Genomic DNA, 25,838 nt, shown 5'->3' on the forward strand with positions numbered 1-25,838 from the left:
TGATTGTTCCAAGTGGTTTAATTCGTGCTTTATGTAATGACTGACATAATTATTGAAATACAATAAAGTTGCAGGTTGACAATTCATAATAACATGATAATTATATATTATTTTACAACAAATAATAATAATCGTAGTACAGAACATTTCTTTTTAAGATGTTCCTGACATTCCAGAAAGACATTTGCACATTCGCAGTACACAAAGGGTTGTTGGGATTTTGGTCTCCCCAAATGAACGAGTAGATTAAAAGTTGTTGATCTTATTAAAAAAGTAATTGGTAGAATATTATAGTCTACCAGTGCTTTCTAGGGACATTCCACAAACACGTAGTATAACAAAACAAAAAGACTAGACTGTTTGGTAAAATAACCATAGTAGAGTAACACTTGCTTCAGCGCAGACCTTGATACGATTCGATCCTCAAGAATAAATAAACTGTAGATCACAGGACAGAGAACACACGACTAAGGACAAAAGTTTGGCTGTGGAGATGTTTGTCACCTGGTTGACTCATCAGGCAAATCTATGGGTTCAGAGACTCCTCATGTTTGCGTTCCAGCATTCTCACACAGCGTGGACATGTAGTAGAGTTATCATAGTAACAATCCCTGAACAACATGAAAAGAAAAAACAAAAGACAGTTAATACGTTGACATTTATTTTATTAAGTGAATCTAATGTAAAGTGAATGCCAACAGACCTGTGGAAAACAGCAGCGCAGTCGTGACAGACAGAGGTGTGACTGTCGAATGGAAAGAGAATATCACCCTCTTTACACAGTTCACACATAAAGCCTTTGGCCTGGCATTTCTAATAGCACAGAAATAAAGAAAGGTGAAAGACAAAGTCATTATATTACATATTTTATTGATTTATTTAACTGTTTTTCTTCATTCGTGTGCTTCTCACCTCACAGTCCAGCTTTATATGTTTGGCAAAGGTTGTGTGAATCTCAGTGAGGGAGCAACTGAGACGCCCACTGGAGGTGTCAATTAGGTCCTGTAAGCTGTACATGTCATCATTCTCAACAAAGTGCTGGCGGTCCTGAAGCTGTGACAATCAAAATTGTAAGAACAATAATTGTACATTATAAGCCATGTTATCGTCAAATCATATAGATTTCAACATTACTAATAGCTTATAAAAATCCACAGGGACTGTGATGATATTGTAATGTTCACATTACATGTGTTTGTTTTCATGGATTTTGGCCTTCCCTAGTTTATACCATTTCTAAGGAATTATGGGTAATGTAGGATTAAAACAACTCGTTTTTTTATAGTTTATAGTGTTTACATTAACATTTATTCATGTACCAGATGCTTTTTTCCAAAGCAACTTTAGACCCCTTTTGTGCCGACATCACGCTTACGTCATGGCTTGTGGTCCTTTCACGAACCCATACCCTCTCTCACCCACTTTGCTTCCTGTCCTCTCTCTCCTATACTGCATTCATAAAGGCAAAAGGGCCAAAAAAGAATCTTAAAATATAACATTCTCACTTACAAACATGATACACACATATATATATATATATATATATATATATATATATACACACACAATACAACTAGACTCCCATCTGAACTGTAATACTAATAACAGTAATTGTTTACTTTTAAGGGATGAATTGAACTTACAGTGATAATGTAAAAGGTACATGAATCTGTCAATTTGTCATGTGTCACTAGAATATTTAGAGAAACAAAACGTACCTATAAACACACGCAAATCAAATAAACTAGGACAGATTGAGAATTGAAGTTAAACACGAGTATAAATCCACACTAGGAAATTAAACTATACACAGGTGATCATGACGGGTTACTATGGTGACAGAACTGACAAGAAGGTTGATAAGACACGACAAAAGGCAACTTGGTTCAAATGACCCAAATCAGATTTTTCCTCCTATCTGGCTCCAACTGGATATCACTTATTTTCCCGGCTTACACGTTTGTGGGTCATATCTAATTGAAGCCAGATAAATCTCAATAATATAAGTAATCTGACTAACAATATTACTTATATTATTGAGATTTATCTGGCTCCAATTAGATATGACCCACAAACATGTATGCCGGGAAAATGCACATGGATTCTGATATTTTTTTAGATTTCAATTTCTATGTGAAAGTAAATTGGATATGAATCGCACACACATATTTGCATCTGCATTATAGTCTGGATAGATCGGATAATGCGAGTATCAAAAAACAGCGGTCATGGACACCATCAATTCTGTTAGACACCACCTGTGATTACATCACTTCTTTCGAGAGAGGGAGTATTTTGATTTTATGAGTCATCAATGGTGCAAAGTTTTGCTACTCAATGAAATCTCTGTCCACTGCATATTGAGCCATTTTTCAGTAAGAGTTTCAGAGTCAGCATGTCTACCTTGGATTGTTTCGCCAAGTGTATAGCGTAAATGGAGATTTCCTTTTTGAAAGCCTGACCTGGGTGTTTAAGGAGATATTCCCAAACTCACCTGCAGCAGCAGTCGATCCTCCATGGCCTCCTTACAAGTGATGAAATATGGCTTCATGAGTAAGATGTCTTGACGTAACTTCTGTAGTGATAGAAATATCATAAGATTGATTTCATTGGATTACTTTTTTTTTCATGTGCAACAAAACACCTTGCAAATAAAAACAAAGTCAAGTTCAAGTTCAAGTTCGGCTTTATTGTCATTCCGCTACATGTGGGGACATACAGTGGAACGAAATGTCGTGCCTCTCAGGACCAAGGTGCTACATATATACAGACATACATAACTATCCTACTGATAGTTTGACAATAAATTACTTTATTTATACAAATGTTTCTGAGTCTTTTGTGCGATTTTTACACACAGCAGTGTGTAAAAAGTGTCTGGTGTGCATAGAGAGGGGGGGGGTGGTGGTCCTTATCTCGGGACGTAGGGGATGGTTGTATGGGGGATCAAAGAGGGGCGGGGGGATTTGCGTTCAGGGCTCTTACAGCTTGGGGGAAAGAGCTGTTGAGAAGTCTGGCAGAGCGGGCTCTGATACTCCGGTAACATCTTCCTGATGGTAGGAGCTGGAAGAGACTTTGGGAAGGGTGGGTGGGGTCCTTCACGATGCTGTTGGTTTTGCTGGAGCATTGTGTAAGGAAGAAGTCTATGATGGAGGGGAGAGGGGCACCGATGATCTTTGCAGCTGTGTTCACTGTCCGCTGGAGGGTCTTGCGGTCTTCTGCAGTACAGTTTCCGTACCAGGCAGTGACGCAGCTGGTCAGCACGCTCTCAATGGTTCCCCTGTAGAGAGTGGTGAGGATGGGTGGAGGGAGGCTTGCTCTTTTCAACCGGTGGAGGAAGTGTAGGCGCTGTTGTCCCTTCTTGGAGAGTGACATGGTGTTGGTTGTCCAGGTGAGATCCTCTGTGATGTGCATCCCCAGGAATTTGGTGCTGCTGACTCTCTCCACAGGCGAGCTGCCGATGGTCAGTTGGGGGTGGTCAACAGAGTTTCTCCTGAAGTCCATCACAAGCTCCTTTGACTTACTCACGTTGAGGGACAGGTTGTTAGTGCCACACCATTCAGCCAGCTGTGCCACTTCCTCTCTGTAGGGTGTTTCATAGTTTTTGCTGATTAGGCCTACCACTGTTTTGTCATCAGCAAACTTGATGATGTTGTTTGAGCTGAACTTGGCAGTGCAGTTGTGGGTCAGCAGCGTGAAGAGCAGCGGGCTGAGCACACAATTTTGTGGGGCACCTGTACTCAGTGTGGTAGTGCTCGAGGTGTTGTGGCTGATTCGGACTGACTTAGGTCTGTCGGTTAGAAAGTCCAGGATCCAATTACAGAGGGAGTTTTTTAGTCCCAGCAAGTTTAGTTTAGTTATGAGCTTTTGTGGGATAATTGTGTTGAATGCTGAGCTGAAGTGAATGAACAGCATCCTAACATAAGAGTCTTTATTTTCTAGGCCGGTAAGAGGAGAGTCGTTGGGAGGTGTGGGCAGTTTTTGTGCAGGTGTGTCATTCCGCATTTCAAACCGTGAATAAAAGTGGTTGAGTGCATCTGGGAGGGATGTGTCATCATCACAGCCTGTGGCCTGTGGCAGCGGCTTGTAGTCAGTGATAGTCTGAATTATGTAAAACTTTAACAACTTTCAGTAGAACTTTAGGAGAACCACTTGGACGATTGAGTAAGAAAACACCAAAGTCTGGCTTCTTCTGATTCACATTTACATTTATTCATTTGGCAGACGCTTTTATCCAAAGCGACTTACAAGTAGGTAAGGTGTCTTGCTCAAGGGCACTTCAGTCATGACTTGCTGGCACTGAGATTAGAACCGGCAACCTTCTGATCACAAGCCCAACGCTCTAACCCCAAGGCCACAACTGACCCCTACACTTCATGTAGAACACCCTTGATGGGCCCTGCCACATCTCCAACAGCAATGATTCTCTTTGATCCATTTCCTCATACTATTCAGATAAAGTAGGCTAAATGCTTGGCATCTACTGAGAAAATGGTCATCACTTTTGCAGAATACACATTGGAATTTCGAATGCTCCTCTCCTGCTCCAAGACTGGGATCTTGTAAAACACTAAAAGAATCATGTGGCCCTTTTTTTACTGGAACACTGCTTACCCCATGAAGCATAGTTGTATTCGATTGATACTGCCTTATTGGTTTCCTCTCCTTTAACACATAATCATTAGGTCTCAGAAGATCAGCACCGACTTGTCCAAATTGCTTGACAGTCTGCTTCGTCTTGAAGCCATGAAGAGAAACTCCTGGTCTAGTGATTCTGCAATGTCTGATATAGTGAGCAACTTGTTCAGGGGGAAGTTTAATTAATAGTTGTTGCACACAAGTTTATATTGCTGCTCCTTCCCCTTGGTCCCAAGACTGTAGCATACCCACCTCTGTAGGGCACAAATGCGAACAGCTAAGCTGCTAAAGAATGTCCAGTTCTAATGGTTGGGATGATCATAATCTCAGCCATTTCCCTCAGGACAAGTCGATGTGACTGACCATTTTTCTAATCGAGGACTGCCCATGCTTTACTGAATGGCAGAGGATGGTTAGAATAAGCCAGAGCTAAGTTATGTGCCGATTCAATTTCAAATGGTGCAGGAGAATGTGACATTTTGTACTGCTCAGTCTCATCATGAGGGAGTAATTTCTCCATAGTCATCTTCAACATCATGAATTCTTTAGGATCCTCTTTACATAGTTTCCTTGGGCTCTTGGCTGAAATCCCGATTGAGAGCTTGGAACAGACAGTTGCTCTAAAGACTGAGAAACATGAGGTATAGGTTAATTCTCTAGCACTTGGTAACTCCGTTGCTGCGTAGTAAGTCTCACAGTCAAAAGAGAAGGTAGATTTGGTGTAGTTATATACATCTGCAAACCATATATATCTGAACTGAAGACTGCACATCTTGAAAAGTAGTTCGGACTGCCATCGAGCCAGTCAATATGTTCCCTGATATACCAGCTTGACTTTCCCGCTGAACACGATTAGACATATTTCCAGTTTGAACTGTAAGTGGTAGAGATGATTGAGTAATCATGGCAAATGCTGAAGCTGAAGATGTAAATGGAACAGGTGACTGATTATTAGAATGGTAATTTCCATCTACTGGATTTTGTAGAGCCTGCTGAGAGAGTTGTGGAAACTGAGACGATACAGAAACATTCTGGAAACCTTAGTATTTTCAATTTTTCACTCTTTGTTATATTGCAACCATTTGCTAAAATCATTTAAGTTCATTTTTTTCTCATTAATGTACACACAGCACCCCATATTGACAGAAAAACACAGAATTGTTGACATTTTTGCAGATTTAGTAAAAAAGAAAAACTGAAATATCACATGGTCCTAAGTATTCAGACCCTTTGACACTCATATATTTAACTCAGGCGCTGTCCATTTCTTCTGATCATCCTTGAGATGGTTCTACACCTTTATTTGAGTCCAGCTGTTGAATTATACTGATTGGACTTGATTAGGAAAGCCACACACCTGTCTATATAAGACCTTACAGCTCACAGTGCATGTCAGAGCAATGAGAATCATGAGGTCAAAGGAACTGCCTGAAGAGCTCAGAGACAGAATTGTGGCAAGGCACAGATACGGCCAAGGCTACAAAAAGATTTCTCCTGCACTTAAGGTTCCTAAGAGCACAGTGGCCTCCATATTCCTTAAATGGAAGACGTTTGGGACAACCAGAACCCTTCCTAGAGCTGTCCGTCCGGCAAAACTGAGCTATCGGGGGAGAAGAGCCCAAAGATCACTGTGGCTGAGCTCTAGAGATGCAGTCGGGAGATGGGAGAAAGTTGTAAAAAGTCAACCATCACTGCAGCCCTCTACCAGTCGGGGCTTTATGGCAGACTGGCACGACCGAAGCCTCTCCTAAGTGCAAGACACATGAAAGCCCACATGGAAGGACTCCAAGATGGTGAGAAATAAGATTATCTGGTCTGATGAGACCAAGATAGACATTTGTGGCCTCATCACCTGTCCAATACAGTCCCAACAGTGAAGCATGGTGGTGGTAGCATCATGCTGTGGGGGTGTTTTTCAGCTGCAGGGACAGGACGACTGGTTGCAATCGAGGGAAAGATTAATGCGGCCAAGTACAGAAAATCTTCTCCAGAGTGCTCAAGACCTCAGACTGGGTCGAAGGTCCACCTTCCAACAAGACAATGACCCTAAGCACACAGCTTCACAACAACTCTGTGACTGTTCTTGAATGGCCCAGCCAGAGCCCTGACTTGAACCCAGTTGAGCATCTCTGGAGAGACCTGAAAATGGCTGTCCACCAACGTTTACCATCCAACCTGACAGAACTGGAGAGGATCTGTAAGGAGGAATGGCAGAGGATCCCCAAATCCAGGTGTGAAAAACTTGTTGCATCTTTCCCAAAAAGACTCATGGCTGTATTAGATCAAAGGGGTGCTTCTACTAAATACTGAGCAAAGGGTCTGAATACTTAGGACCATGTGATATTTCAGTTTTTCCTTTTTTAATAAATCTGCAAAAATTCAGTGTTTTTCTGTCAATATGGGGTGCTGTGTGTACATTAATGACAAAAAAATGACTTTAAATGATTTTAGCAAATGGCTGCAATATAAAAAAGAGTGAAAAATTTAAGGGGGTCTGAATACTTTCCGTACCCACTGTAGATTTATTTTCAATTTATTCATTCAGGCATTCAATGTGCCTAGTTATCAACGGTCACCTGGGGGCGCTACGTACGCCCAACGACAATCTGCTTAAAACAGTGCTCTGGAAAGTTGCATAATATTGTCTAAAATAAATTGTAAATAAAAATAGATGGTATTATGATGATTATTAAAACTGTTACATTAAAGATTAAGGTACAGAGCAGTTTCTACAATACAATTATTCTTGAAATGAACATAGTTAAAACAATTTTTATTTAGCAATGGTTTAATAAACTTATACAAGTTCTTTCTGGTTCTCGAATCTGATTGGCTGAGAGCCATGCAATATTTCACTAGGATCATCACAGGAACTGACTGTTGAAACGCAGGTAGGGGGAACATTCCCTAACCTACCGGGAACGTTCTATTTACGTCCAGGAAACGTTAGGTTATCTATTCTGGGATCCAAAAATTGTTAGCTGGGTGAGATCTAAATCTCAGCCTTGCCCATGTATGGAATAACAAACTTCAACACTGGAAAACGGCCACTAGGTGGCGACTATACACCATGATGGTGGAACACCCATCTAAGTTAAACTAAGCCTTGTCAGTGTTGACAGTATCTCTTAGCAATTTATTTACAGCGCTCTGCACTCATGGTTTAAAAAAATGACATGTGGGGGTCTCGATCACATGCTTAAGATTTGGACATTTTAAGGTGAATCGCTTTTTAAAACTCTCTCTCAGCACACCATCAAAAGAAGTGACTTGTCATGCTGTCATGGGCTGGAAATCGTGGTGGAAGAAAGTAGTTCCCCTCTTCCTTTAAAAAGCGGCTGTGATTTCATTTTGCAGGCGGCATGTGGCCTTGTGACTCTGGCCTAATAACAGCCATCCTGATATAAGAGCACTATGTACACTCCTAATCAGGCACGTGTGGAGGGGCACCTGCCTCTTTGGCCCTTAATGCCAAAAGTACCCTTTTGTCGAGGCAAACAAAATCATTTTGTAATTAAAGGCCCTTTTGTGAAAGCCCGCTCAATCTTAATATTAGTCAAATGAATGAATAATAATAATGATTGAACCCTAAATAAAATGACCCAGGTGATGACCTTTCACCTGACGACCTCATCTGGGATGACCCCACACATTCTGACGCCTTCAGTAGTTTAGCTTATTTCCAGGATACAGACTTATTAATAGGTGCAAATAAAATATTTTGTAACTTTTAAACATTAGAATGGTCTTTTCTGTTCTGTTTCAAAACAGCATTATGGCATTTGCTGCTGTATCAATACAGAAGCATCCATATTGATACACTTATCAGCAAGGAATGATTCGCGATATACAGTATTGCTGTATTGATGTTTCGCCCCTTTTATACTTTGAGCCTCTGCCCTTTTAAAGGTCTCTGCACGGCACTGCTCCTACTCGAGCCATATTGCATTGATATTTTTGACTAAATGTAAATGTATATGATGATCTGTACCATTTGCTTGATTCATACCCTGCAGGTGTACTCCACATCTTATAAAATACATATTTTTGTAACTTTAATTAACCATATTTGAATATAGTTCATTGAATTTGAACTTCTCTGGCATTGAGCGAGTTAAATAACTCCACGCCTCTGACTGGTTTATGCAGGACTGCACATGATCACAATCCATCTGCTCACAGCCTCTTTTTTTTAACCTGTTCAAATATATGTCGATGTTCAGTGAAGTCGAACTTTGTAAATACTCACTCTGATTTCCACCAATTCTTCCACAAAATTGAAGAGAAGAGGGTTCATCTCCTTCAGCCTGAGCACAGGTCTGGATATCATCAGAGCCAGATAGCGCATGGATGAACGACACACCTGACACACACACACAATAACCACTATATGTACAACTTTCTTAAAGTCAAACTTGAGCAAAGTCAAAACTTTGAAGTGAACTATTGCAAAAGACTGCAAATTATGTGCACTTTTTTACATTTATGGTCCAACTACATGCAATAACTACTAATAAATAATGCAATTGCTCCCTGTGTGGATGGAGTGTGGTAGTGGTTTTGGGCAAAAAGAGAAGCATTGTAACAAGATGTGTTGGCGTAATGAGGTTCTGTACACAGCATTGTAAAGAGGATTTTCTTTCATATCGCTGATACACTTTCTTCTTTTATTTAAAAAAACAGCCATAGCCGTAGGCCACATAATCTAGATGATGGCTGGTCAAGTTATTCCTTTTTAACTAAATATTATAAAGACGATCATAATATAACATAAATTGATGAATAACTCAAAACTAACACCAGAACCATGCGTAAAAACTGCCAGATTTTATTTTATGTTGATTTTAAAGTTAATGGAGCATTTTTTATTGTAGGCCTACCTTGCGGGGCTCAAACTCCCAGTTGTGTATAACTCGAGCTGGAATAATAGCCGCGTCATTCCAGTGGCAGCTGCTGCAGTAATACTGACCCGTATAATCACACTGCCGCGCCTCGCTGGGAAGGCCTCCTGCACAACAACACAACATTACACAACTTCCTGTGCACAAAGGGAAGTCTAAATATCGTTTGACACCTTCTCTGCATTATAAAGCAGAACCCTGAAACAAGCAGTTCTGCCAATAGATGCGCAAATGATTCAGTTAAAAGATTTGGGAAATAGATCAATATAAAAATGACTAATTATAGTGACAGAGTAACCACTAGAGGGCAGGGTATATACAGAAATAACGGAGCAGCTATATTGTATATCTATTAAGACCTTTTTAAGACTCTTTTCATACATTTTAATAAATAATAAATAAATAATAAAAAAACATCATGTATTTGGATACACACTTACGTAGAGAAATAGGTGTTCGGCATTCTGCACATCTATAGTCCTGTTTGTCCAGACCAACCTCAGGACAAATGTTGAGTTCATACTCAGACTGGTGGCTGACCTTTGACCTCACACATGGTTTCATAATGAGTTTCATGCACTTGCTATGGCAGCGGTAATAACATCCTGAAATACATAACAATCAACCATTTACCATCTTATAAATGTAAATATAAAATACTACTTGTGTATACATGTGGTGTGTGTGTTTACCACTGTGTAAAATTATAACCAGAGTGAACCAGCGCGCAGTAATATTCTAATCTTTAGTGTACATTCACTTTTTCTTGCGTACCACAACTTCACACATTTTGCCATTCCGATTCAAAGCATCATTGCATGGGTGAGTAATAGCAAGGACATCAATAAATGTTGTTTTTTGTGTGATGCATGATTGACTGGAATGCATTGAGGGGCGGCGGGGTAAGACGATTTATAGTATGTTTTATCAGCAACATCTTGAATTGCTGTTTTTACGGTGCACAAGAGGTTTTTTTACCCACTTCAAGCACTGATTATATTCAACATTCTGTTAAAGTGCTTAAAGTCACCATGAAACGGGAGTTGCGATTGACTTGCGGGGCAGTGCTTTATTTTGCCCTCCCCGTTTGATTGGTTTGTTGTAAGTTGGGCCTGGAAAAGAGGGCTAAACAACCTGGCCATTGGACAGTCAGTATAGTCCTTTTTTGTTGCTGATGTCATGTGGTGAAGAGTTGATGTTGAGAGGGCAGAGGAGCTTAATGTTTTTGACTAAAGATTACAAGTATAAATTAATAAAAAAGAATGGTGTGCACGAATAAATCATTTATAAAAATCACTGCAACACTGTAAAACACTTTTTGATTTCATGGTGACTTAAAACAAAACAAACTAAATGTAGCTGTTAAACCCTCCAACAGTATTATGACAGTAAAAGCTTTTAGTTTTTCATTGCACGAGTCATATGAATGGACTTTTGTGAAAGACAAAAGGCCACAGACTATGGAATTATATTTGTGCCAATAAAAATAAATTCAAACGGTTTTTTGTATTGTATTTTTTTGTTTTAGTGTTTGTACTTGAGTTCCTTTCTTATTTTGTTAGTATATTCGCAGGGTTGCCAAATCTGACGTGAGCCAATCATCCAATCAGCGGGAGATTCGTCCCAGAAAGGGGTACGAAAACTGAAGAAGCATCAACGATGAAAGCGCAAAAGAAAAATCTACCAGCACAGTCTACAGTACATTATATTAAAAGTAAATTCAAGTGGGATGGTGTGGTCAAAAATATTTTGGTGACATGGGGAGGTTATGTGAGGGCTTACTGTAAAACATGGTGCTATACAGCACTAAAAGTGGTTCTTGGATCGTAATCTTTAGGGGGACCACTTTAAGTGCTGTATAGAAGCATATCTTGGTGCTTTAGTGGTTCCCACGAATGGTTTGAAGAAGCTGGATTTTGCCAGCTCAAACATAAACACAGACGTATAAGCGTTACATCAGGTGTTTGGGAATAAAAACAAAAGCATTAGCAGCAGGTGATTTAAAGTACATTCACATTGGGAACAATGCAGCGCACAAGCTTAAAATATAAAACTATATTAAAGCAGTACAGTAGATTGTCTAACCTGTGCAGGTGTACCAGGTCTGAATAAGACCCCATATAATGGTGCTGCACTTGTCACACATCTGTTTGACACTCTTGCTCTTTTCCTTCGTGAAGCGATGCTCTAACACAACCTGCAGGTTAGGCTCGTCTTCCTCTGGGTCCTGTGTACACATCAAACCCAACAGCACAAACATCATTATATAAGTTCATTGACATGAAGTTTAAGACATTTTCTCACCAAAGATGACAACATCAAACTTTAAAAGTCTTTTTAATTTAAGAAAATATCCAAGTCCAAACCACAACTATAACAATAACGATAGGCAGTAAAAAAATAATAAATAAATTCATTTGCAAACACACCCAGCATGTGACCTCCGCCTTAAATAAACATATCTGCTGATGAGGATGTTAAAAGTTTACATTTTTGGTGTGAACGGGCCCTTAACATGTGTCACCCACCTTTAACTCCTGTAGCTTAAGTCGGAGGTGAATGAGTTTGACCACTGTATCCTTTTGTTTCTCAGAATGTTCCGGCAGTTCTTGTATCAGTCTCTTGCACTCCTCTATCGCCTGTTTCAGATGCTCTATATCAGATGCCACAAAAGAGCCCTGAAGGGTTTAGACATTAACAAACAACATTTTTTTATTTAAAATGGGGAAAATGTTACTATTTGGCGATTTATTATTTGATATGCATTCCATTTTAACAATAGAAATTCTTATGAAAGATAATTTAGTTTCATTTGATTTATCTTAATATCAATAAAAAAATGTATATAGTCTAGTTCTTTAGATTTTTTTGTCTTGCCCTTTCCAGTGTCCTGTGCCGTTGCTGTTTTGACTCTCTGCCTCCCTACCCTGCTTTTTGCAGTTTCCCTGCTGGCATTCTGGTTTCTCCGGCTCACAACACCCTTACACCCATGCGGGTTTCATATCTCTGCCAGCGACTGTTCCTACACTCAAGGCATCTGCCTTTTTTACCCCATCCTTGGCCATCCGAGTGGTCGTGCCTGCTGTCCTGGCCCAGACTGTCCGCTGTGTTTGCTCCCTCGCTCAGTGATCTCTTAATACCTCATCACAACACTGCTGAGAGCAGAAAAAAATCTGAACCTAAGGAAAAGGGCGGGCTTGACCTCGTTGCTATGGATGATGTGACCATGACCACAGTGATTGGCTGATAGGGGATGGGTCTCTGTCAGTCATTTATTCATTGGAATATTATAGAATGAGAAATCATGATCTTAAAATGAAAATGTACTCTTACTATAAAATAAAATATTTTTAAATATAATTGTTGCCCTTTTCAAATTAAGATCATAAAATATACAGTTATTACATTTCAAAAACAAATAAACAAACAAGTGAGGAGTTCATTTCAAAAACAAATAACTAAATTTTGTATTTTCAAAGTTCATGTTTTTATTGTGCATTCCAATTGAACAATAACATTTTTATGTTTTTATTTTGATTAACATTAAGAAAGCCATTAATACATTAAAACACAATAAACATGATTTTTGAAACATTTGAAAAAATATTTTGCAAATAAACTATACTATGTTCATATAAAGTATATGTTCAGCTCATAGACAGTTAGCACATAGTCTTCATGGTTAAGCTCACTGTCATGAAATCTTTCTAAAATGTTGACGTTTCAGGATTGTTGCAGATTTGTTTCAGTGAGTGAGGATCCTCTTCATCCTAACGTCTCACATGTTTTTCTCACAAAATTAAGGAGTCCTAAAATTATGACAGACACGTCCATTATTTTAAGACTTTCTCCTTAATCGGCAAGTAAGGAGCTACTTTTAGCCTTAAGATGTTTTGTGAATACGGGTCCTGATTTATTTTCAGATACTCCAGGCTTTTCAATCACAACACTCTTTAGGGAACTTCACTGCTAATGTCTGTGATTTGAAGTCTATCCTTTCTGTAGCAGGCAGAGATAAAAAGAGAGAGACTATGGAAGTCACTGAGTGTTTATATTTCACTTCTTTCACAGTTTTCCTGAACATTCATGTGCCATTGGTCAAAACTGATAGTCAAGCCCTAACTCCTAGCACTAGTCCAGCGTTGTTGTGCCTAACCCGCTGAAATTCTCCATAAGAGAGAAAAGAGTGATAGAAAATCAACCATTACAATGCTTTCCCCGTAGATAACTCTGAACATGAAACTTGGAAAAAAGACTGCACATAACATTCAAACAGATTATCTGCTGGTAATCTACTTACAACAGGTCGAGAGAAGTGGTCTTCAGCCAAGCCGAGGTCCATGGCACTGTCTGAACTTTGTGCTTTGGATTCAGAGGAAAAGATCTCTGACCTCACCTCTGTGGACATAACATATTGATTTGTCATACACTTCTGCACTTTCATTTAACTCCTCTGAGACGAGCTAAACAGGTGTTTCTTACTGATAACAGTACTGATCATGTCAATGTGACACACGTGTGCTTTCACTAATCATTAACAAAAGTTTAAGCTGTGGTTAACTGACTGCCTTTAACATGTACAAAACAAATGCTGAACTGTAAATTATATTATTGTTCATTGACCAAATAAACGTTGGCAGTTTACATTACAAATCATAAAACAAACAAAAAGTGCTCGACTCATTATAATCATTGGACAACTCCAAAATTAATATAAAACCATACATAGATATTTATGGATACTTTTTGGACTAACCTGCATAAATATCACAGCACAGCATTGTTGTTAAACTAATACAGATGTTATAGAGGACTTCAGATCATGAGATCGAGCTGCAACTCTTCACATTTGCATAAGAGTTTAGGAAGTGATACAACAGCCAACGCTTTTGTCATGAAGTTTTAGTTCTCTGTTCCCAATGACTCTCCCCTCTCTGTACAACTGAATGTCTCAAAACCATAAGACATGACTATAATACACTTTGTTTATCGTTATTAAGTGAAACTAAACACAATTGATGGAAAACTCAAAGTACCCTCAAGTACAATTTCAGAACCGTTAGCTTTTCCTTTGCGTTTTTGAAAAGTTTCACGCACACATGAAAACGCTGGCAAAATTATCTGGATTTATACACGTCCACGAAAACAAATCATGCATGCCAGGCCAAAAGTCGGCGATGTCCCTTATGAAAGAAATACTACATGCTAGCGTGCATACACATATCCAAGTTTTGCCCAAAAGGGCTATTTTAATAACCCTTTGATTAAAGTGTAGCGAATAGCAATAATGTGTTACCGCCGTTCTTTTGCTGCAGAAATTGTAATAAATATGTAACGTAGCAAAAGCACACAGGACTAGAGACTGCCATTACATACGCCATTATGCATGTCTATAGACTGTACATGTATGCAACAAGAATGATTTGGCGGGATGGTGAAAAATGTCTTCATCTCAGGGTATTTAAAATGTCACAGAATTATGTTGAGAAGTACATTTCCACTATCCTGTATGCACTGTATTCCACTGTTTGAACTGGTCGGACTGAGCACCTTCTCCTGTCTCTTCTCAATCTCTGAATATACTTGTTGGCTGGTAAAGTGGCAACAGAGTCTGATCTATAATTTGCTATAATATATATATATATATATATATATATATATATATATATATATATATATATATATATATATATATATATATATATATATACAGTATCTCACAGAAGTGAGTGCACCCCTCACATTTGAGTAAATATATGCCACTTTCCATCCCCGATGTCTGTGATTTGTTAGTGTTACAAGGTCTCGGGTGTGAATGGGGAGCAGGTGTGTAAAATTTGGTGCTCTCACTTTCTCATACTGGTCTCTGGAAGTTCAACATGGCGCCTCATGGCAAAGAACTCTCTGAGGATCTGAAAAAAAGAATTATTGCTCTACATAAAGATGGCCTAGGCTATAATAAGATTGCCAAGACCCTCAAACAGTGTTAAAGCACGGTGGGCAAGACCATACAGCGGTTTAACAGGACAGGTTCCACTCTCAGAACAGGACTCGCCATGGACGACCAAAGAAATTGAGTACATGTGCTCAGCGTCATATCCAGAGGTTGTCTTTGGGAAATGAGTACAACGCTGCAGAGCATAAAGGGGTGGGGGGTAAGCCTGTTAAGGTTCAGACCATATGCCGCACACAGCATCAAATTGGTCTGCATGGCTGTCATCCCAGAAGGAAGCCTCTTCTAAATATGAAGTAAAAGAAAGCCTGCAAACAGTTTGCTGAAGAAAAGCAGACTAAGGACATGGATTACTGGAACCATTTCCTGTCGTCTGATGAGACCAAGATGAACTTATTTGGTTCAGACGGTTTTAAGCGTGTGTGGTGGAAACCAGGTGAGGAGTACAAAGACAAGTGTATCTTGCCTCCAGTCAAGCATGGTGGTGGGAGTGTCATGGCCTGGTGCTGCAAGAGTGCTGCCAGCACTGGGGAGGTACTGTTCATTGAGGGAACCATGAATGTCAACATGTACTGTGGTATACTGAAGCAGAGCATGATCCTCTCCCTTCTGAGATAACGACCCCAAACACAACTCCAAGACAACCACTGCCTTGCTAAAGAAGTTGAGGGTAAAGGTGATGGACTGGCCAAGCATGTCTGTGGGACATCCTCAAACGAAAGGTGGAGAAGCGCAAGGTCTCTATCATCCCTCAGCTCTGTGATGTCACCATGGAGGAGTGGAAGAGAACTCCAGTGGCAACCTTTGAAGCTCTGGTGAAGCCCGGATCAGATTCAAGTCACTGATGTTTGCATACAGGACTATCACTGGATCTGCGCCGGCATACTTTCACACCCTACTACACTCCTACACCCCATCAAGAACCCTGCGTTCAGCAAACCAGTGGCGTCTTGTAATGCCTTCTCATAAGGGCACTAAATCCCTTTCCCGCTCATTCTCCTTCACAACTCCTTCCTGGTGGAACATCCTTCCTAACGCGGTCCGGTCAACCACATCTCTCACAACCTTCAAAAAACTACTTAAAACACACCTCTTCTGTGAATACTTGACAGACAAATGAAAACAAAAAAACACTTACCCTCTTCTCTCAGCAGGCAGTGGTCTAGCTTTTGTTGGAACTAGTAACTTTGTATTAGCACCTATTGTACTATTACTCTTTTATGACATATCGCTTATTGCTCCCCGAACTCTTTGTAATGTAAATGTAAATGTAAATGTAATATCTTCAGTGTTGTCACATGAAAAGATATAATAAAATATTTACTCAAATGTGAGGGATGTACTCACTTCTGTGAGATACTGTATATAAAGTATATATATACACTCACCTAAAGTATTATTAGGAACACCTGTTCAATTTCTTATTAATGCAATTATCTAATTAACCAATCACATGGCAGTTGCTTCAATTCATTTAGGGGTGTGGTCCTGGTCAAGACAATCTCCTGAACTCCAAACTGAATGTCAGAATGGGAAAGAAAGGTGATTTAAGCTATTTTGAGCGTGGCATGGTTGTTGGTGCCAGACGGGCCGGTCTGAGTATTTCACAATCTGCTCAGTTACTGGGATTTTCACGCACAACCATTTCTAGGGTTTACAAAGAATGGTGTGAAAAGGAAAAAACATCCAGTATGCGGCAGTCCTGTGGGCGAAAATGCCTTGTTGATGCTAGAGGTCAGAGGAGAATGGGCCGACTGATTCAAGCTGATAGAAGAGCAACTTTGACAGAAATATCCACTCGTTACAACCGAGGTATGCAGCAAAGCATTTGTGAAGCCACAACACGCACAACCTTGAAGCGGATGGGCTACAACAGCAGAAGACCCCACCGGGTACCAGTCATCTCCACTACAAATAGAAAAAAGAGGCTACAATTTGCACAAGCTCACCAAAATTGGACAGTTGAAGACTGGAAAAATGTTGCCTGGTCTGATGAGTCTCGATTTCTGTTGAGACATTCAGATGGTAGAGTCAGAATTTGGCGTAAACAGAATGAGAACATGGATCCATCATGCCTTGTTACCACTGTGCAGGCTGGTGGTGGTGGTGTAATGGTGTGGGGGATGTTTTCTTGGCACACTTTAGCACCCTTAGTGCCAATTGGGCATCGTTTAAATGCCACGGCCTACCTGAGCATTGTTTCTGACCATGTCCATCCCTTTATAACCACCATGTACCCATCCTCTGATGGCTACTTCCAGCAGGATAATGCACCATGTCACAAAGCTTGAATCATTTCAAATTGGTTTCTTGAACATGACAATGAGTTCACTGTACTAAAATGGCCCCCACAGTCACCAGATCTCAACCCAATAGAGCATCTTTGGGATGTGGTGGAACGGGAGCTTCGTGCCCTGGATGTGCATCCAACAAATCTCCATCAACTGCAAGATGCTATTCTATCAATATGGGTCAACATTTCTGCAGAATGCTTTCAGCACCTTGTTGAATCAATGCCACATAGAATTAAGGCAGTTCTGAAGGCGAAAAGGGGTCAAATACAGTATTAGTATGGTGTTCCTAATAATCCTTTAGGTAAGTGTATAAATATTAATAATATAAAATAAAATAATATATTATTACCAGTTTACCACACCATAGGACACAATGTCACATCTCAATAGAAAGTTTACTTACCGTGTTTTGGAGGATCTTTTCCCTCTGAGTTGCTGTCAATCTCTGTCCTGTCGAAAGGGTTGACGTGGCCCTGACGAAAGCGGGCAAGTTTTTCGTTATATTCCATGATAGTGTTCACATCTGCAGAGGAAAGATATCATTAAAGAATAACACTCAGCCAGAACATGACCACGTTTCTTACAGTAGGCGCAGGTCGGAACTGTAGCGTTAGATACCGACGAACGTCAGTCTGAAGAGCGGGCAAAAACAGGCGCGTTTTCTCTAGACATCTTGGAGACCCATCACCAAAATCCCACCAGCTCTCAACATAACTCATAAACTAGAACAAGAATCCATCCCCTTTCAGGAACAAGCTTGTGAATCAACCCTTAGAAAGAATATAGCGAGACGTAGGAGCTAGCCTCCCACGGAGCATATGCCCTGTCTACCGAAAAGAGCAGGTAGTGAATGAGAGCGAGCGAGACTTCCGGACATCAAACAGGGCGTCTTTATAGCGGTTGCCCAACCTACAATCAGCAATCAGCGGGACGCAGCACAGCCTCTAGGGGAACAGCAGCAGCATAGCCGCAACAAACAGCATAAATACCGTTTACTTCACTCTGCATAGTGTAACACACACTTACATCATGTAAATCACCTACAATCTCCTGCATTGATCCTGATATGTTTTATATTATTATGCAAAAATGCATGTGATGATTACTCAGAAAAGGCAACAGCAACATCTCTTGCCCCTTAGACCTACTGCATTTTAACAGAGCTTTAATAGGACATATAAAAACATGTGAACATATTTGTTTTGTCTCCATGTCGAATAACCAGGTTCCCAAGATACCAGAAACTTACTGAGTTAGCTCTTGTTTGGGCAAGAGATGTCCTCTGGTAAAGCCTGGTTTCTGCCAAGGCCACGTGGGTTCACAGAAGTCTATTTAGACACATACATTTTCTGTTAATGTATGTGTATGTACTTCATTGTTTTTAAATGTTGCAATCAAAAATCATTGATTGCTAAATGCCTACAGACATTAAAATACAGACGTGCTCAAATATGTTGGTACCCTTACAGCTCATTGAAATAAAGCTTAATTTCTCCGGAAGAGTGATGAAAAGCTATTGTATCATGTATACTTGCATGGCTTTGGTATCTCATACAATAAAGCAAAGAAGCTGTGGAAAGAAATTAATTATTGCTTATTCTACAAATATATTGTAGAGTGGCCTGAACACATTTGTTGGTACCCCTTAGAAAAGCCGAACTAGAACTCCAAGGTTAAGGTACTTCAGTTTCTGATCGCACCATCCGTCGCTTTTTGAGCAAAAGTGGGCTCCATGGATGAAGCAGGACATAAAAAAGAAAAATATAAAAAAACTGACTAGAATTTGCTAAAATTCATATTGACAAGCCACAATGCCTCTGGAAGAATGTCCTTTGGACCGATGAGTAAAAACTGGAGCTTTTTGGCAAGTCAATCAGCTCTATGTCATGTCATGGGTCCTCCAACAAGATAATGACCAAAAACAGCTAAAATCACCCAAGAATGGATAAGAACAAAACATTGGACTATTCTGAAGTGGCCTTCTATGAGTCCTGATCTGAATCCTATTGAAAATCTATGGAATGAGCTGAAACTGGAGAAGGTACCCATCTAAACTGAGACAGCTGGAACAGTTTGCTCAGGAAGATTGGGACAAACTTCCTGTCTCATTGAGAGCTACAGAAAAAAACTTTGCTTGCAGTGATCACCTCTAGAGGTTGTGCAAAGAAATATTAGGTTAGGGGCCCATCATGTTTGTCCATGAAATTTACATTTGTTTAATTATTTACAATATTATGTTGAATAAAATATTTTTCTATTTCAGAGACAATTGTGCATTCTTCGTTTTTTGTGGAGGGGTAGCAACACATTTGAGCATGTCTGTATGTGGCAAGTTCTGCAGTTTTTTATAATATGTGTTCTGTAAAGCTACTTTGAAACAATAGAGGGCAGGCATTGGTATCACTTTCTCACATGAACAGGCCTGAACACACCCCCTTGAGTGGCAAAGCAAAATAGATGCTCTCAATAGGAGAAACAAAGAAACCGGGACTAAAACATGAAATTATTTGCTGAAATAAAAAGCTTGTTTCAGTAAACTGCTGCGACACATTAGCTTTTTTATGTCTTTTGTCCGTTTTTAAAAATAATCTACAATTTTCTGCTTAATCTGTATACAATCAATCACACAACAACATTATCCCGTTATAACTAGAGTACAGGTAGCAGTAAACACTGCTGCATTCAGTCTTTCTGCCACTCAGTCAAGGTGGTGCCAAACTGATCTTATACACACTCACATGTAGGCCTACCTTTAAGTGGATTAAAAAAGCACTTGACTTTACCTATTAAAACTTTGTTTGATGAAAATGATAATTATTAAGTTAAATAAAACATCACTTCAATTCAAACAAACATAATTCTTTATTAGATCATTATTATTCTTTTTAACTAACTTTTCAGCCCACAATAGCTAACTAAATTAACCTTCTTACTAAATGAGCAAAGCTCATTCACATCCTGCGTTCTCCTGTGGTTCACTGTTCTTTTATATTCGCTAGGGACTGAAAAGTTTCAACAGACAAAAACCTTTTTCTCACTAACAAAATAAAGAAAAAGTGTCATTCAAACTAAGTTACTAATTTTACCCTGTCAAACATTCCAACAACAAAACAATGTTTTGGGTCTTCCTAAAAGATTAAACAAATATATGGATACCATTTCACCTTCACTAAATAAGAAAGCTACTAAAATGATTTCAGTTTGTAATTTCATTCATTTATGTACTGGAACTAGGGTTTGGTAAGTCTACAACACTGGCAATGGACCAGAGTTGGCGTCAGCGGAGCGCTGAAGAGGGGCGTATTAAAAATGTACATTTTGCACGTTTGTCTTTTAATCTTACAACATAAACTAAAAACATAGACATATATGTATATATTTATTGCAAACAGGGCTAGTTGGATCTCATACATTTTATTGAAAAGTTTGAGAAGAACACAGGAATAACAATGATAACAAGGTTAACACACATTTGTACGTGCAGACACGTAACGTTACACACGGTTTCTAGAAAGCGGTTCTGAATTAACCAGTTTTGAAATCTCTGTACGGGTGCTCTATCCAAATAGCCATGCAGGTTAGATGCTCTTTACTGTAAGCATTTTTGCAAAATCAGTTCATCTTATCTGTTGCATGTTTCCATTTGCTAAAACCAGTGGTTGTAAACACGAAGTCACTCCCACTAAATTTCCGACAGGAAAAAACTAAAAGCCGAATCTGTTTATTCTAAATACTCAAGCCCTTCTCTATCCTGATGAAATGAGTCTTATGTTGTTGTATTTTTGGAAACGGTTTTAGTCGGACCTGGGCTTATCTTTGCCAAGGTCCTCTGGCACACGGTACTTTTGGCGGGCGGAGTGACAGTGGTGAGTGCTGTAGACAGGCCTAGGTCGTTGTCCACCCTGCAAAATGTCGGGTCTTTTTTTATCAAGTTTCGAATCTCCATGATTAAACGAGATAATCCATTACAATCGCGAATTTATGAAATCCACGTAGCCTGCCTGCCTGCTTTCCATACGTAATGGTCTTAGCGTGGTATATGAAACAACCAATCAAAATGCAACTTTGCCAACAGAATGTCCTTAACTAAATATTAATTTGTATTTGAATATCCACAGTAGAAATTCAGTACAGTTTACAAATGAAATTTATAAATAAAATGTAAAAAAATCGATTAATTCAAATTCATTATGATCTGAGAGGGCGGGTTAATCTCAGCGAGGGGGTGACGCCAACTTTTCTCAGTCCCTTGTTGGATAATTTTCCTGGAAAAGCACACCCACCCGTCAACCAGCGAGAGCAGGAGAAAGAGCACGCCCATTAATGCGCTTCGTTCATTGTACTAAAGTTCAGCTGTTTTTGTAAGATCACTGCATTTCATTAATGAATGTTATATAAACGATGGATATAACGCTGGATTTGGAGATCGTTTGAAACTGATGGATGGAGCGTCACAGCACTAAAAGATGCTGGACATGAACTGCACACGGTAAGTCAAACTGTGACAAATGTTTGTGTTTTGTTGCCAATCGGCGAGTACGTGCATTTTGTAAACAACACAAACTTATTCGAATCAATAGTTATGCAGGGATAATGCAATGATGTATTGTGTGCTTGCGCTGTAGTTCCGTACCAGTCCCCCCCTTGCATGCCTTCAGGGGCTCGCCTGTTATCAGAAATAATCATAATCAGCAATATAGTTTTCACAAGATTTCAAAGGGAATGAAGTGTGTTCTAACAGCTCCGTATGACAATAAATATTTTTTCAAGTCTAACCATCTATTACTGGAGCCATTACGTTTCTGTACTTCACGTAAATAATAAAGTACTCAAATTAGTTGAGAAATGAAACAATTTTTGTGTTTATATGCAGAAAACCACTGCTCCACCATTCACTTGTATATGTTTATAGTCGGCTTTTGCCCCAAAGCAATATGGCGGCGGCCTTCACATACAATCTAGGTATTATATATGTACCCTAACTGGAACTGACGTATAATTTAAAGGGAAAGTTCACTCCAAAATGTAAATTCTGTCATCATTTAATCACCCTCAGATCTGTATAAATATATTTGTTCTGCTGAAAACAAGGGAAGACGTTAGGAAGAATGTCAGTAACCAAATAGATCTCATACCCCATTGACTCCCATAGTATTTTTCCCCTACTATGGCAGTAAATGGGGATGAGATCTGTTTGGTTACTGACATTCTTTCAAAATATATTGCAGTATTTTCATTACTGTGTGAACTGTCCTTTTAATGTCTTACCCTTGTGTTTGTTCTTTTCTTTTAATATTATTCATTCTATTTCCTATATTTAATATTTTGCTGTTTGATGATACTCTCTTTCAGTGAAGCCCAAAATATTTTTTCTGGCTGTCTGATCAAGGTCTCGCAGCATTCTGAGTCATAAATTGACACTTTACGCATTTTACGTAAACATATTATCTTTGTACTTTTCTATTTATTTCGAAGACTTACAAAAACAGAACTGAATTAAGAAGATAAATATACTTATCTTGAATTAATATGCATTTTAAGAACACAATGAAACCTGACATCAACCCTACCTTAGATGTTTTTCAGTCACAGTGATTCAGCTACCACGCATGCGCAAAGGTTGGAAGCACATCACAACGCTACAGTGACAGCCATTCAAAGTAATACAAGTCGGCGCCTTAAAATGTGATGTTTTTGGTTTAAGTCGCACCTGAAGAATGTGATTTTACAGACCGTTACATACAGACGACGACATTTTCGCTGGAGCCCTGAACGAGTCTGAAACTACAACATAGGGTTGATTTGAAAAATGACCATTCAACAAATCCCATCCAAATAGTGTTATATCATCTGAATGATGTGTGACTGAACAAAGTGACAGCTGGTAACCACACACACACGATATAAATACATTAAAAACAGCAGCAGTAGCTTAAATTGTATTAACTGTGTCCAGAACTGCAAACCAACATCGCTAGCAAGCAAAACCGAAGCAGCTAACAACTGACAAATCCATCATTTGACAATCAGTACAGAATAGTCAGTTTGTATATTATCAATATATATCATGTAGTTCACAAACATGTTGTGCTGACAACGTAAAGACAGTTAGCCAGCGCGTTAGCCTCTTAGCATCACATTTGAATAATAAATAGGATCCATTATGACGGCTTTACCCAGATTCAGCAGAGCTTCATCGTCAACATCGAAAACGGCGGGCTCGTAAATCACCGACTGCTGTCAATACTTCCATTTATTTTAAAACACAGTTTGCAGTAGTATAGCCTGTGTTGTTGTGATCATCATGAAACGGCTTTTCTAGCATTATAGCGACCTCTAGCGATGTAGTGGTACAGTATCAATACATATCATGTAGTTCACAAACATGTTGTAAAAAACGCCTAAAACGCATCTCTTCCGTCAACACGTCGCTGATTGATTTATCCTCATTATTTTCCCTTTCCTTCTTATTCCAAAATTCTTAGCTTTGTATACTGTGCTAGGCTTTAATGGACTAGTTTGATGCACTTATGTATTTTGTTGCCTATGTTGTTATAATTGCTTCCAATGTTTCCTCATCTGTAAGTCGCTTTGGATAAAAGCGTCTGCTTAATGACTGAATGTAAATTTATGACAATACTTCATTACGGCCACAATCAGAGTTCACCGCAGAATGCTGCGAGACGGGCAGAGAATCTGAGTTTTGGGCTTCACCAAAAGAGAGTTCATTGGTAATAAATGTCTTTGGGTTATCAAACCAACACATTTTTTTAAATAACTGCTTTATTCCAGCGTTATATTTTTCAGTGAATGGCATTGCTTGTTTAATGTACACTTGGTTCTGCCTTTTTCCCATAATTAGACCTTTTCATTTACAGACAAAAGAAGTGAGTTTTAAAATAGGACACTTCGTAATATATTTACATTTATATGCATTTATTCATTTGGCAGATGCTTTCATCCAAAGCGACTTACGAGTAGGAGAGATTTTATATCCCTCGTTCTCATTGTTCATGTTTGCCAATACAGTGACAGTGATTTTACTTAAAGTGTGTTTTACCTAAACTACATCCAGTGGCGGTTCTACATTGAATTGCACCCCGGGCGAGAATATCTTTGAGCGCCCCCCCCCCCCCTCGAAAAAACTAAATTATGTCATATTTTTCTTGACCTAAACTACAGTGGTACAAATTGAATTTGTCATTAAAATGTAATTGTACCACTGTAGTTGAGGTCAAGAAAAGTATACATGACATTGTTATAAAACAATTTGACAGAGTATTAACACTTAATGATATTTTACTGACATTCAATTTGTACCACTGGAAAAAAGTGGTCAGAAAAAGATTCATGACAGTTATAATGGCCTCATGACGGCCAATGTCAAAACCAATATGACGGTTAACCCAGCTGTAGTGGCCTTAATTCATTTATCTTCTTATTGGTTATTTGTAATCACGTGTTTTGTTGTGTTCACTTCCGTTTCCTTTATATCCGGTGTGTTATATTGTTTGTCGTGGTTGGTAGGGGGTGAGCGATGGGATGGCCAACTTTCTGTTGACCGTACAAGTAAAATGTTTGTTCTGTCAAATAAAACAACTGTGACGCGTACAGAAGTGTCTCTAAGGCAATATGGTTAGATGCCGAAACACCAGCTAAGTAGTGTCTTACATTCAATTATTAATCTGCTATGTCATGTTTTTATGACAATTATGACCGGTTAAGATGTATTGGTTAATGTAAAGTTGTCAACAAAGAACTCAAACAAACAATATTTGCATTAAAAATGTCATAATTGAGCGAATGACACTTAATGACAGTTGTCATAAACATGCATAAAACCTTCATATTCATGACATGTGTGATGTAGCAAATAAATAGCAAAGGTTATGTTCCTCTTAGAAACTAGCTACAGATTGGAAAATTCTGTTTGCTCATTACGGGACCTTACGTTAACCCAACTGATGGAAATAAATAATAATAACTGAACTTGTAACAGTTTTGTTGCAAAGCACAATATTATGGTGAAATTAGATCTCGTGTTTGTTGACT

General features: G+C 39.1%; 1 protein-coding gene across 2 annotated transcripts; it reads right to left on the reverse strand.

Annotated features, from left to right (window-relative positions):
- On the reverse strand, window positions 1-24,132 carry def8 (differentially expressed in FDCP 8 homolog). 2 transcript variants are annotated; one of them, XM_079466398.1, is made up of 12 exons: window positions 23,963-24,132; window positions 18,190-18,309; window positions 13,840-13,937; window positions 12,068-12,217; window positions 11,625-11,766; window positions 9,980-10,144; window positions 9,519-9,646; window positions 8,888-9,001; window positions 2,495-2,575; window positions 913-1,053; window positions 704-813; window positions 1-611 (listed from the first exon to the last, which is right to left on the reverse strand). In XM_079466398.1, exons 2-12 carry the CDS (start codon window positions 18,293-18,295, stop codon window positions 527-529), a joined length of 1,320 nt encoding a protein of 439 aa, XP_079322524.1. In that variant the 5' UTR covers window positions 18,296-18,309; window positions 23,963-24,132; the 3' UTR covers window positions 1-526. The 2 variants fall into 2 exon arrangements, with proteins under 2 accessions (XP_079322524.1, XP_079322525.1); XM_079466399.1 differs by lacking the exons at window positions 18,190-18,309; window positions 23,963-24,132 and adding an exon at window positions 14,296-14,394.
- Between the last annotated feature and the right edge of the window lie 1,706 nt (window positions 24,133-25,838).

The sequence above is a fragment of the Barbatula barbatula genome (assembly GCF_947034865.1).
Source record: "Barbatula barbatula genome assembly, chromosome: 10".
Taxonomy (NCBI): Eukaryota; Metazoa; Chordata; class Actinopteri; order Cypriniformes; family Nemacheilidae; genus Barbatula; species Barbatula barbatula.

Excerpts from the sequence above, each read along its gene's own strand:
- def8 (XM_079466398.1), bottom strand. The coding sequence starts at position 18,295 with ATGGAATATAACGAAAAACTTGCCCGCTTTCGTCAGGGCCACGTCAAC. Across the intron at positions 1,054-2,494 it reads AGGATCGACTGCTGCTGCAG|CTTCAGGACCGCCAGCACTT; the intron begins GTGAGTTTGGGA and ends TGATTGTCACAG. Across the intron at positions 814-912 it reads ATATAAAGCTGGACTGTGAG|AAATGCCAGGCCAAAGGCTT; the intron begins GTGAGAAGCACA and ends CTGTGCTATTAG.